Source organism: Pan troglodytes, chromosome 19 (assembly GCF_028858775.2).
Source record: "Pan troglodytes isolate AG18354 chromosome 19, NHGRI_mPanTro3-v2.0_pri, whole genome shotgun sequence".
Taxonomy (NCBI): domain Eukaryota; kingdom Metazoa; phylum Chordata; class Mammalia; order Primates; family Hominidae; genus Pan; species Pan troglodytes.
Window position 1 is genome coordinate 79,475,586 of NC_072417.2, and position 12,333 is coordinate 79,487,918.

The 12,333-nt window shown below is 42.3% G+C and overlaps 1 protein-coding gene across 4 annotated transcripts in view; it reads left to right on the forward strand.

Moving 5' to 3' along the window:
• PRKCA (protein kinase C alpha) overlaps window positions 1-12,333 on the forward strand; it is a 500,752-nt gene that overhangs the window by 185,182 nt on the left and 303,237 nt on the right. For all 4 annotated transcript variants that reach the window (XR_008540341.2, XR_008540342.2, XM_009433095.5 and 1 more), the window contains exon 3: window positions 8,689-8,771. Coding sequence is in view for 2 of the 4 variants with exons in the window: in XM_009433095.5 (XP_009431370.1) it covers window positions 8,689-8,771 (83 nt within the window). In the remaining 2 variants the exon portion in view is untranslated. The remainder of the gene's footprint in view (window positions 1-8,688; window positions 8,772-12,333) is intronic.

Consider the following 12,333-nt stretch of genomic DNA (forward strand, 5'->3'; position numbering starts at 1 on the left):
TGTATACGCAGCAGTGGGATTGGCGGATCTTATGGTAGCTCTGTGTTTAGTTGTTTGGGAGAGTCCATAGTGCTTTCTGTAGTGGCTCTACCACTTTACATTCCCACCAGCAGCATCCCTGCCTTCCCTTTTCTCTGCATCCCCACCAGCATCTGTTCTTTTTCGTCCTTTTGATAATAGCCATTCTAACTGTGGTGGGATGTTACTGTGATTTTCGTTTGCATTTCCTTCATGATTAGTGATGATGAACATTTTTTCTCCTACCTGTTGGCCATTTATTTGTCGTCTTTTGAGAAATGTCTATTCAGGTCTTTTGCCCATTTTAAAATTGTTGAGTGAAGAGTTTGAGAATATTTTTTCCAATTCTGTAGGTTGTTTCTTCACTTTGTTTCCTTTGCTGCACAGAAACTTCTTAGCTTGATATAATCCCATTTGTCTGTTTTTGCTTTTGTTGTCTGTGCTTTTGAGGTCTTACCCCAAAATTTTGTCCAGACCATAATGCCCTGTAGCATGAAACCCCTGTTTAAACAACATGAAGAGTAGTTTCTCCTCTTTGAGCTCGTATAATACTCAGATTGCAAGTCCCCAAGTCCAAGTTAATTCTTAACTTGCCCCTTGGTCTTCTCTGTTCATTTTCTACAACCTGCCAATTTACCCTTTAGTATTTAGAATTCTTTCTGTGGAAAGTACAGAAAACTCATTCAAACTGGCGTGAACAATAAAAGCGTGTATGATATGACTTTGTGGATTCAAGTGTATTAAATTATATGGTATGTAAATGAAGAAAATGACATTTTTAAAGGGTATTTAATGGTTCGTGTGACTGAACAGTCTGAAGGTGATAGCCTTGCTGACGCCAAGATCTGGTTTCTTTCTTTCTCCTCTGAGTGTTCTGTACTCTCAGTTTCATCATAAGGCTCACCTCTTGGTTGCAGACTGCTAACACCATTTACTCAGTTGCTCTGGCCAGGAGCTTGGGGCCGTTCTTGACTCGCCTTTCCTTCACATCCCACATTCAATCTCAGCCCTGTCTTCAAAGTATATCAAAGTATATGGTCAGGTCCAACCAGGAAGGAATGCACAAAAGATGCTCAGTAGTCTTTGCTGAAATTAGAGAAAAAGAAGGCAAGGGAAGAATTAAAGATGAATCTTCTAAAGAAGGGGGAAAGAGGCTTGCCTGCTTAGAATTGGGAATACTGGATTTTTGAAAGAGTTCATTGGGAGCACGTGCACAGATGCTGAAAGGAAGAATCAAGGTGCTGTCTGAAGAATGACATTCTTTATAATATGTGATAGAGTGCATTTATTTGATTTGTTTTCATACAACTTTTAATGTGTATCCCAGGAGAAGACTGTTTTCATTGTTACAAATCTGAAACCAATAATTTTCTTTTAACATGCAGATATAATATAAGCTCACTTTTTCATTACTTTCCCTACAAAGCTGAAAGCGGTTGACTTGCCTTAGAGATTTTCCTTTCATTATATTCTGCTGTGACGTTGCCTTTCATTAATCCCTTCCAGCTAAGCAAAATTTAATTAGAACCATATCACGTGATGGCAACCATTTTTGTATTTAAAAAAAGAATTCAAGGAAGCTCAGCTACCAGTCTTCTCTTCTAAGCAAAGTCTATTATATTTGGTAGGTTCTTTCCAGAATTCAGAATATGTTACATAATGGCTTTTTCTTCATTAATTTTGGATAATAGGGAATTTCTATGCCTGTGTTCCGTTTTACATGACTGTGACCTGAATTTGAAATGACATGGACTTGAGGGTGAAAGGAAAGGAAATTATTTTTTAAAGGAGAAATGGAAAATGACCCTTAGCAGTGCATATATATATATATATATATATATATATATATATATATTTCCCCCCTCAATGAATATAGCAATCCGTGTTAGATGTAAATAGGGATGAACCCATTTTGCATATAGATTAAGTGACCAAATATCTCAGTAGTTTGGCAGGAAAGCCAAGCCTGCAGCCTGAGGGGCCTCACTTCCACCATCATTATTGACAACTATGTGCTCAAGCGAGCAGGGAGGGTGCAAGGAACACGTCTCCAATCCTTAAAGATTATATGAGTCCTTTGCTCTCAAATCTGAATTTTCCCTTTGTCTCCACTTTATGCCAGCACTGATTTTATTTAGAATTTTATAGAATGGAAGCAAATTCATTCTTTCTTTCATCCTTTCTTTTCTTTCTTTCTTTTCCTTCCTTCCTTTCCCTTTCCCTTTAATTCCTTTCTTTCCTTTTTTTTTTTCTTTCTTGAGACAGGGTCTCACTCTGTCACCCAGGCTGGGGTACAGTGGCGTGATCTCAGCTCACTGCAACCTCCACCTCCTGAGTTCAAGCCGTCCTCCTGCCTCAGCCACCCAAGTAGCTGGGATTACAGGCATGCAACACCATACCCAGCTAATTTTTGTAATTTTAGTAGAGACAGGGTTTCTACTGGCCTGTTGGCCAGGCTGGTCTCAAACTCTTGACCTCAAGTGATCTGCCTGTCTTGGCCTCCCAAAGTGCTAGGGTTACAGGTGTGAGCAACCACACCCAGCCCAAATACTCTTTCTTGATGTCATAATGAACTCAATTATGAACACAAGTAATCATTAAAAGTCTATATAAGCAAGGTTCTTACTGCCTCTTCCTATTCCTCTTATTTATAATTTCATAAATATTGCTCTAGGTTGATAAGTTAAAATTTTTTATAGTAGGTTATGTATAAGATTTACCATTTTAACCATTTTAAATGTACATGTCAGTGGCATTAAGTACATTCCCAGTGTTAGACGACCATCACTACCATCCATTTCCAGAACTCTTTTTTTTTTTTTTTTTGAGATGGAGTTTTGCTCTTGCTACCCACACTGGAGTGCAATGGCAGGATCTCAGCTCACTGCAACCTCCGCCTCCTGGGTTCAAGCGATTTTTCTGCTCAGCCTCCCAAGTAGTTGGGATTACAGGCGCCCACCACCACGCCCGGCTAATTTTTTGTATTTTTTAGTAGAGACGGGGTTTCACCGTGTTAGCCAGGATGATCTCGATCTCCTGTTTTCTTTTTGTTTTTTTTGAGACGGAGTCTTGCTCTGTCACCCAGGCTGGACTGGAGTGCAGTGGTGTGATCTCAGCTCACTGCAACCTCTGCCTCCCAGATTCAAGCAATTCTCCTGCCTCAGCCTCCCAGGTAGCTGGGATTACAGGCACAAGCCACTATGCCTTGCTAATTTTTGTATTTTTAGTAGAGACGTGGTTTTGCCATATTGGCCAGGGTGGTTTCGAACTCCTGACCTCAAGTGATCTGCCCACCTCAGACTCCCAAAGTGCAGGGATTACAGGTGTGACCCACCGCTCCTGGCTGTATGAATTCTTGAGCCAAACACAGGTGACTGTTATTTATTCTGTTTCTGAAATATACTTTCGACAAGTGGTGAAAACTCTCCTTAATTTCCATCTAGTTTACTTCCATAAGCAAGATTAGCAAGGAATATGGATCACAAGATTGGGTGTTGTCAGTTTTAAAGCCAGGCAATGTCAAGATTTGTTATTTGGCCAAGCCTGTGGTCTTTATTATTTTTTTGTCCCACCATGTCATTTGCTCAGTGTGATTTGTGCATTTCCTGTGTCATCCGTCACTGCTGGGGAGCAGACAAATATCACATAGAGGATTAGAGAAAGTGATTTTGTGCTTAGAAGATAATTGAATGAAGATTTACTTTGTGACTGGAAGCTGCAGGATAGCATCCTGTTTTAAAACCTCTCATTGGGTTATATAACCAGAGGTGACCCAAAGTCTTTGAAGATGAGGCACCATCTCTGAGTGAGTTTTTGTTGGATAGCCTATGCTTGCTTGAGCAAAGACTTGTTTAAGGGCCAAGGGTGGCCCCCACGACAATCATCAGATGGAATCTTCCATGACACGTCTTCCAGCTGAGTGGCTGTTGTCTTTAAGTTGCCTTCCTTCTACCAAGGTCAGGCAGATGTTTGTTGAAGGTTTGCTATGTAACAGGTACCACCTTATTACCTCTTTACTCCAATTTCCTTTGCTTCATATACCATGGTGAGATGAATTCCTTTAGAGCCCCAAATTAAAAAAAGACAAAAAACAATAGCTCCTGATTTTTAGCCAGGGGAAACCCTATGATGTCCATCTCCAGGCAAACCTAATGCATCCTTTTGTTTTATTGAGCCAGTCTTTTCCTCTTTCAACAATGCTAGCAAGACTTCTCAAATGTCTTCATTAGATTATCTTACAAAATATGCATTACCCAATTTAGTTTGGAACTTGGACCCAAAGATCAAGGCCAGCCATCTGTGATTTTTGGAACCTCTGGCTGTTGCTCAGTTTTCTGGGGCAGCCTTTCCCAGGCACATGCTGCGTGCAGCCAGCGTCGGCCAACCTCCAAGCTCCTCTTTCCTGCTCCCCTCACGGTAAGTGGGGGTGTTGGGGAGGAGAGGGGGCATCTACACTTTTTCTCCTTAGTCACCCAGGATTGGGCACATTCTGTTTCTTCTTCCTTTGGAGATCATCCATTCTGAATTTCGAATCTTCAAGTAGGCTTAGAGGGCTCTTTATCCCTCAGATAACGTGTCTATGAGTGGCTGTCTGGAAACACATGGCCTTTCTGTCTGCCTCTCATAGGGTGAATCCAGTCCTTCAAATGGGAAGCTTTCATGTAAGGTAGGTGGGGAGGGGGTAGTTAAGGCAGGTTGGGAGGAAATTATTTTGGGATAGGTAAAGCTTTTTGCTGCCTCTGCAAATTGTACTGGATAATGAGGGCCTGGGTCTTCTTAGGATACAATTTGGCATGAGATTTTTTTGAGGTGTGCAATAGAAATACTTCCAGCTGTAGATACATAATTGCATTGAACTGTAAATCATAGACAGAAAGAACAGGTACAAAAAGCAAACTATTCTTCCATGGGATTTGATAAGTGTGAGTTTTCTTAACAGTGTTCACTGAATGTGGAGATGGTTTTTTTTTTAAAAAGAGATGAAAGGCCCAAATGTTTGAATGATTAAGTAGGGAATAGGAATGCTTATTTTCCAACCAAAACACTACATCTGTAATAAACCGTGATGAGGAAGTAATGCCCCTGTAACCTTTTTCCTTTGGTAATTTATCTTTCTAATTCCAGTGGATGAAAGATGACTGTGTGCCTGGGGAGAGAGAGCAGATCAGATTAATTTGTGCCATCACAGCACGGCTTTATTATCCATCCTTCGAGAGTTTTGCAATCAAGATGCTTTTAGCAGAAACACAGTGGAGAAAGGCCACTTCTCTCAGGGCTTGTAGGAGCTAAGCACTGCCCTTTGAGTGTCTCTGTGCTGCCTGGGCAGCCAAGAGGGCTGTTTTCTTCTATTCACACTCACCTCCTCCTGCCCCTGACTGTGCAGGGCAGACAGGTGTGGCCAGCATGCTCCACAGCCAGCAGGATCCCTCACCCAGGGCACCTCCCCCTCTAAAGGGATGCTTGCTTTAAGAGATCTCCACTTGTCACCTTTCTGTGGATGGTTCCTGTTTGGTTATCTGGCTCTTTGTCTGCTCAATGCCAGGCATGCATTTTCTTTTTTAAAATGTATATTTTTACAGTGACATGGTATCATGAGTACCTTTAAAATGTGTATTTTTACAATCACATTATATTATGATTACCTTAAAAGAAAACCCTTTAAAAAGAATTATCCATGATTCTATTTCCCTAATATACTGTATCTTCATCCTCTGAGTTGTATATATGTGTATATGTGTATGTCTATGTAGGTATATTTGTGTGTGTGTGTGTGTGTGTGTCTATTTTGTCATATACCCATTTTCCTGTTACCCATGTAAAAAATCGTGGCATCAGCTCTTTACCCTTTCTGCTCTGGAAATCCTGCCAGTGCATATGACATGATGAAAGGACAGGGGGCTGTGGTGTCCAGCAACTCTTAGCATGAATCCTGATTCCATCACTTGGTGACTCAGCCTTGGGAAAGACCATCCTTTGTTTGTTGGTTCATTCATCTATCCATCTGTCTGTCCTCCCTGCCTCCCTTCCTGTCTCCCGTTCACAAGCATTCACTGTACTGTTGTACAGCATGCTAGATGTGGGGGATCTGGGCAGCATTTTCCCATCCATAAAATATAGATATTGCAGCATATTAAGGAGCATTGTTAGGAGGATTCAATTTGCTAATGCATGTGAAGGGACCCAGTACAACAACAGCAACAGCCTGGCACGTGATAAGATGCTCAGTAAATGGTGCTGTGTGGTCAGTCAGCAAGTCTCATCGTTCTTGTTTAATTTCCCTGGCCTCTGTTACTTCCATTTATTAGCAGACTGCAAGATGATGGCCAATTACTTTCATACCTAGACTATGCAAGAGGCTTCTAATGAGGCATTATAGGCCTCAATCTATTCTATTAAATTCTTCCTATTACCACCATTTGCACTTCTAAAGCATTGTTTTTGTCTGTGTTACTCTTGGTTCAGAACCTTTCAGTGATTTCCGAGGCTATTCTGAATTTCTTACTGGCCACTCACAGCCCTCTCAGTACTCTGGGCTCCTCTTGGGATTTCAGCTCTGAGCCATCCTGCCACCCTCTTCCACCTACGGAAATGACTCACCCTCTTTGGTCTTCTGTATCTACTGCTATATGTGCAGGGAACTGTATTATCATTGGTGAGAGGAGAAAATAGCGTATGAGCCACACATTTGGGAAACTCTAACCTTCCTTGTGCAGTGTCACTTCATTTTTGCTGCTATAACAGAATACCTGAGACTAGGTAATTTGTAAAGAACATAAATTTGTTTTCTTACAGTTCTAGAGGCCAGGAAGTCCAAGATCAAGGTGCTAGCATTGAGCAAGGGCCTGTTTACTGCATGCTCCCAGGGGGAGGAAGACCTTGTCCTCGCGTGGCAGAAGACAGAAGGGCAAAGAGACAAAAGGGGGCTCTACTCACCTTTTTGTAATGACATTAATTCTACCCCTGAGGGCAAAGCCCTCATGGTGGAGTTACCCCCCAAGGGTCCCATCTCCCAAAACTGCCACTATGGCAACCAAATTTCAACATGGGTTTCAGAGCTGACATGAAATCAAACCACAGCATGCAGTAAAGACTTACGACTAACCTAGTATTCCTGAGGGTATACTGTTTTTTAACATGTTGTTATTATTCAACAAATGATAAGAGTAGTAGATGATGCCTTTTTGGAGCTAGACTTCAAGCTTTCAAGGAGAGACTAGGTCATTTATTTTTTGCGTCCTCTATCTTATTACCATCAATACAAACCTTTCAGGGGGGCATGTGCAGTGGGTCAACGCCTATAATCCCAGCACTTTGGGAAGCCAAGGTGGACAGATTGCTTGAGCTTAGGAGTTCGAGACTAGCCTGGACAACATGGTGAAACCGTGTCTCTACAAAAATGTAAAAATGAGCAGAGTGTGGTGGCACTTGCCTGTATTCCCAGCTACTTGGGAGTCTGAGGCAGGAGGATTTCTTGAACCCAGGAGGTTGAGGCTGCAGTGAGCCAAGATCACCCCACTGCACTCCAGCCTGGGTGACAAAGTGAGACCCGGTCTCAAAAAAAAAAAAAAAAAAAAAAACTCTTAGGGGATTACTTTGTACAACAGTTATTTTGTTGATTCATCCTCAGGACTATTTATCAAAACCATGTTAAGCTTTGAAAATATTTACTGGGTAGTAGATTTTGCTGAATTTGCAGGAACTCTCCCAACTGGTGACAGAATCTGTAGCAAAAAGACAGATACAGGAAGGTATTAAGGTGTTTGCTAAGATTGTTTTGATTCATTTCAAAGGTTTGTTTTCTGTAGATTGCATTTGTGTCTGAATGAGTTTATTAAGTTGCTGAGGAAGTCCTGCAACCCACATTTAGGGATACTCACATTATTTATAATCAGTTATTCTCTTTATATTTTATTTCAACCATGGAATACAATGTTTATATACATTTATATGTGTGTGTTAGTGTGTTGCTATAGGATGGTGCAAAGTATTTTATTTTAATTTAATTTAATTTAATTTTTTGAGACGGAGTTTCACTCTTGTTGTCCAGTCTGGAGTGCAGTGGCATGGATCTTGGCTCACTGCAACCTCCACCTCCCACGTTCAGGCGATTATCCTGCCTCAGCCTCCTGAGTAGCTGGGATTACAGGCGCCCATCACTATGGCCAGCTAATTTGTGTGTGTGTGTGTGTGTGTGTGTGTGTGTGTGTGTGTATTTTTAGTAGAGATGGGGTTTTACCATGTTGGCCAGGCTGCTCTTGAACCCCTGACATCAAGTGATCTACCTGCCTCGGCCTCCCAAAGTGCTTGGATTACAGGCATGAACCGCTGTGCCCGGCTAGGATGGTGCAAAATGTTCTAAATTTTGTTTCCCGGTTTCTACTTTGGGAAAATGTCTTACAATCTGATTCTCCTCTCCCTCAACTTCAGAGAGTAAGAGCCACAGTTTGTGGCCCTGTCAGTGCTGGCATTTTGGGACTCTGTTATCTATGAGTCTAATCAATACCAAATGTTGCTGATTCTAGAATGAAATGCCTTCTGATTGCTGTTTATAAGATTCCGTCTGTAGTGAAATTAAATTGACTTCTAACAGCAAGTATCTCTGTTTGGAAAATAAAGCTCGTATGTTAAATCATGTCTATTCTAATTTTAGTTTCCTTTTCTCTCTACCAGTTTGCTGTTTTGTGGTCCACAAGAGGTGCCATGAATTTGTTACTTTTTCTTGTCCGGGTGCGGATAAGGGACCCGACACTGATGTAAGTAGCCCTGAAATCATGATTTGATGTCAATGTGGATTTCTGAGCTTTAATTTTTTTAACGCCTGTGCAGCTGTTAGTTTTGGCACTTACTGTTAATGGGAAGACTCAATTCTCATAGAGCGTTGGCTTGTAGTAATGAGCAGATTTATAGCCCATATGAGCTCTGGACTACATCTTAGAGAATTTCTCAGAGGAGAATTTCTTGGTAGCATGTACTGTTCCACTTTGGGCAGCTGCATTGACTAAATCCACCAAATTTATTGTAATAGCTTTCACAAACACAATGCAGTTGTTGACAAATTTTACAATGAACATTTATCACCCTTCAGTTTATTTCCATCCCCTCCCCTCCCCTCCCCACCCCTCCCGTCCTCTTCGATGGAGTCTCACTCTGTTGCCCAGGCTGGAGTGCAGTGGCACGATCTCAGCTCACTGCAACCTCCGCCTTCCAGGTTCAAGCGATTTTCCTGCCTCAGCCTCTTGAGTAGCTGGCACTATAGATGTGCACCACCACGCACAGCTAATTTTTGTATTTTTAGTAGAGATGGGGTTTCATCATGTTGGCAGGCTGTTCTTGAACTCCTGACCTCAAGCAATCCACTCGTCTTGGCCTCCCAAAGTGCTGGGATTACAGGTGTGAGCCACTGGGCCCTGCCACCCTTCAGTTTACTTCTAAGCTGAAATAAACCAATAGGAGCATCATTGCTTTGGGCCAATGTAACAAACTGCTCCTGGTTTACTCCAGGGGATTCTTGCTGCCTTTTCGGTGTATGTTAAAAATACTGCTGCTGATTGAAATAATTTAGCATCTGTTTCACTGAACAGTGATCTCTGAAGTTGCCCATGTGTGAACACATAATTTCCTCTCTTTGTGGACAATTCTGATGGTCTCTGTTGCATCTCTTGTGTACTTAAAAATGGGATCCACAGGCCGGGCACGGTGGCTCACCCCTGTAATCCCAGCACTTTGGAAGGCTGAGGCGGGCGGATCACCTGAGGTCGAGAGTTCAAGACCAGCCTGACCAACATGGAGAAACCCTGTCTCTACTAAAAATACAAAATTAGCTGGGCGTGGTGGCGCATCCTGAGATCCTAGCTCCTCAGGAGGCTGAGGCAGGAGACTCATTTGAATCCGTGAGGCAGAGGTTGTGGTGAGCTGATATCGCACCACTGCACTCCAACCTGGGCAACAAGAGCAAAACTCCGTCTCAAAAAAAAAAAAAGGATCCACAAAGGAGTCACGGAAAATATCAATGTCTAAAATATGTTGGATAGAGAGAAACTTCAGCTGTTATATGAAAAGTAATATTTTAACTGAATAAAAAAAATTGTCAGGCAGGCTTAGAAGAGTAGACATTTCTGTTCTGAATTGCTTTTGCTTGATCAGTTTAGTCAATCAAATTGTGTGCTTGAAGCGATTCCCATCTTTAATGCCTGTTCCCATCAGGAAACTTTAATTTGAAAGTGGCTTTCTCAGTGCAGGCAAGACTAAATTCTTCCCTTTGCGAAAGATGACATTTTTGCAGTGTGCTCTGAGGGATTCCGATTTGCGTTGTTGTAACACAAGAAGGAAGTTACTGTTTGGTGTTCAGTGCACGGGAACATGCACAATGGGGTTAGGGTGCTTGTGGAGGCAAGATAGAGTGCCTGTTGTGGGCTCTGAGCCCACATACACATACACACGGGTTCCACAAAGGCTCACAGGACATGGGAGCCAGAGGAAGCTCAGGCGTCACCTTGTTTTATAACTTCATGGACAAGGAAGCCCAAGTCCATGAATGCTGAGTGACTTGCCTGCATACAAACAAAACTAGTTAGTGTCATTCCCCTGCCCTCCACCCCGCCTCCCCGCCCCCTGCCCCCTGCCCCGGCCACTTTCCATACTTCTCTTCTGGCATATTCTGGAATATTGTCTTCCTTTGGAGCATTTTAGAGATAAAAATAGCTGGAACGTAAAGTACTAACTTTTCCAAAAAGCCAAGTCCCATTGCACTTGTTTGGAGTTGTCTAAAACCTCATGTCATAGCCTTTCACTTCCTTGCTCATCATTCCCATCTTTATCTTGCTGTATTTTTCTTTCCTCTCTTCTCTTCTCTCTCCTCCCATTTCTGCCCCATCAAGAATGGGGAGGGAGGATGGGCAGGCTTCAGGATGTGAGTAGTTTGTCTGACTGCCTTCTCTTCCTTTTTCTTCCCCCTCCTACTTTTTCATTCTTTTGGTTGAGTATTCTTTATTGAGAACCCATAATGGGCCAAAGTCTGTGCTTAGTCCTGGGGTATAACACTAAGTACAGAGATATGCTCCTTGCCCTCCTGGACATTCTGCTGTGGGAAGGCAGACATTAAAATATCACTAATTCAAATAGGATACAGGTACACTGAGCAGGTTTCTCTAAGGGACATATTGCATTTAAACTGAGCTTGACGAATGGGTAGGAGATAGGCAGACAAAAGGAAGGGTGTGTGTGTGCGTGCGTACGCACATGTGTGCACACATGCATGCTGGGCTGTATGGGGCCCTGGAAAAGGCTGTTTCAGACAAAGGGAAGAGCAAGTGAGAATGCCAAGATATGGGAAGGAGTTTAATCAATAACAAACAGCAAGCTGGGAGTTGGGTGTCTGGCAAGGATTTTGGGCACAGGCTTAGGAGCATTGGGGGCCCAGGAAAGAGTTTAACCTTAAGGGCTCATCTCTTAATACAATCACATTGGCGGTTAAGTTTCAGCATATGAATTTTCAGGACATGGACCATTAGCAGACATATTCAGTGTGAGATGCCTGACGCTGGGAGTCAGTTGAGTATGGAGGCAGGTGTGGCAGTCAGAAGTGGGGTATGTCCTGAAGATAAAGATTCCTATGATTTTTTTTTAATGCCTTGGATGTGGATCATTTTTGCCTAGGGAGAGGGTATAGAGTGGGGAGAGAAGGGATTAGGTCTCAGGAGAGAGCTCTAAGGAACTCCAACATGTTGCATGGGAGAGGAAGATCAGGGTAGGGAAACCAAGAAGGGGCAGCCAGAAAAGTAGGAAGAAAACCAGGGGAGTGTGATGCTGATTGAATGATTTCCTAAGGGGCTATAGGCCAATACTGTGATCGTATCTCTGTGTTTGTTATGAATTCTCTACGTTGCTGAAACTGCGTATAAGTAGGTAACATACAGTTTGTAAAGGACAATCTTATTTACATGGGAAAGTCTTTGTTTATGCCCACCATGGATCAATTGATGCCTGTTAATTATTTTTGGTGACTCCTTTCATGCTCAGATTTTTTATCTTGTTTGGCTGATCATTATGGGGTCATCCTACTCATAGGGCCTGGAGCCAGGTAAAAAGCTTTAGAAAAGATATGCTTGGTGCGAAATATAACAGAAACACACCCGTGAGCTGATGCCCAGCCATGTCCTGCTCCTAATTTTGTGTTGACTTTCTGTAGATGCTGAGTCTTACACTTAAAATATCCTTGAAAGTGATGATGATTAGATGAATTTTTTTTTAATGTGAAAGAGAAAGAGGTATATTAAATATTCAATGCAGTCCTGCCTGCCTGGTTCACAAAAGATC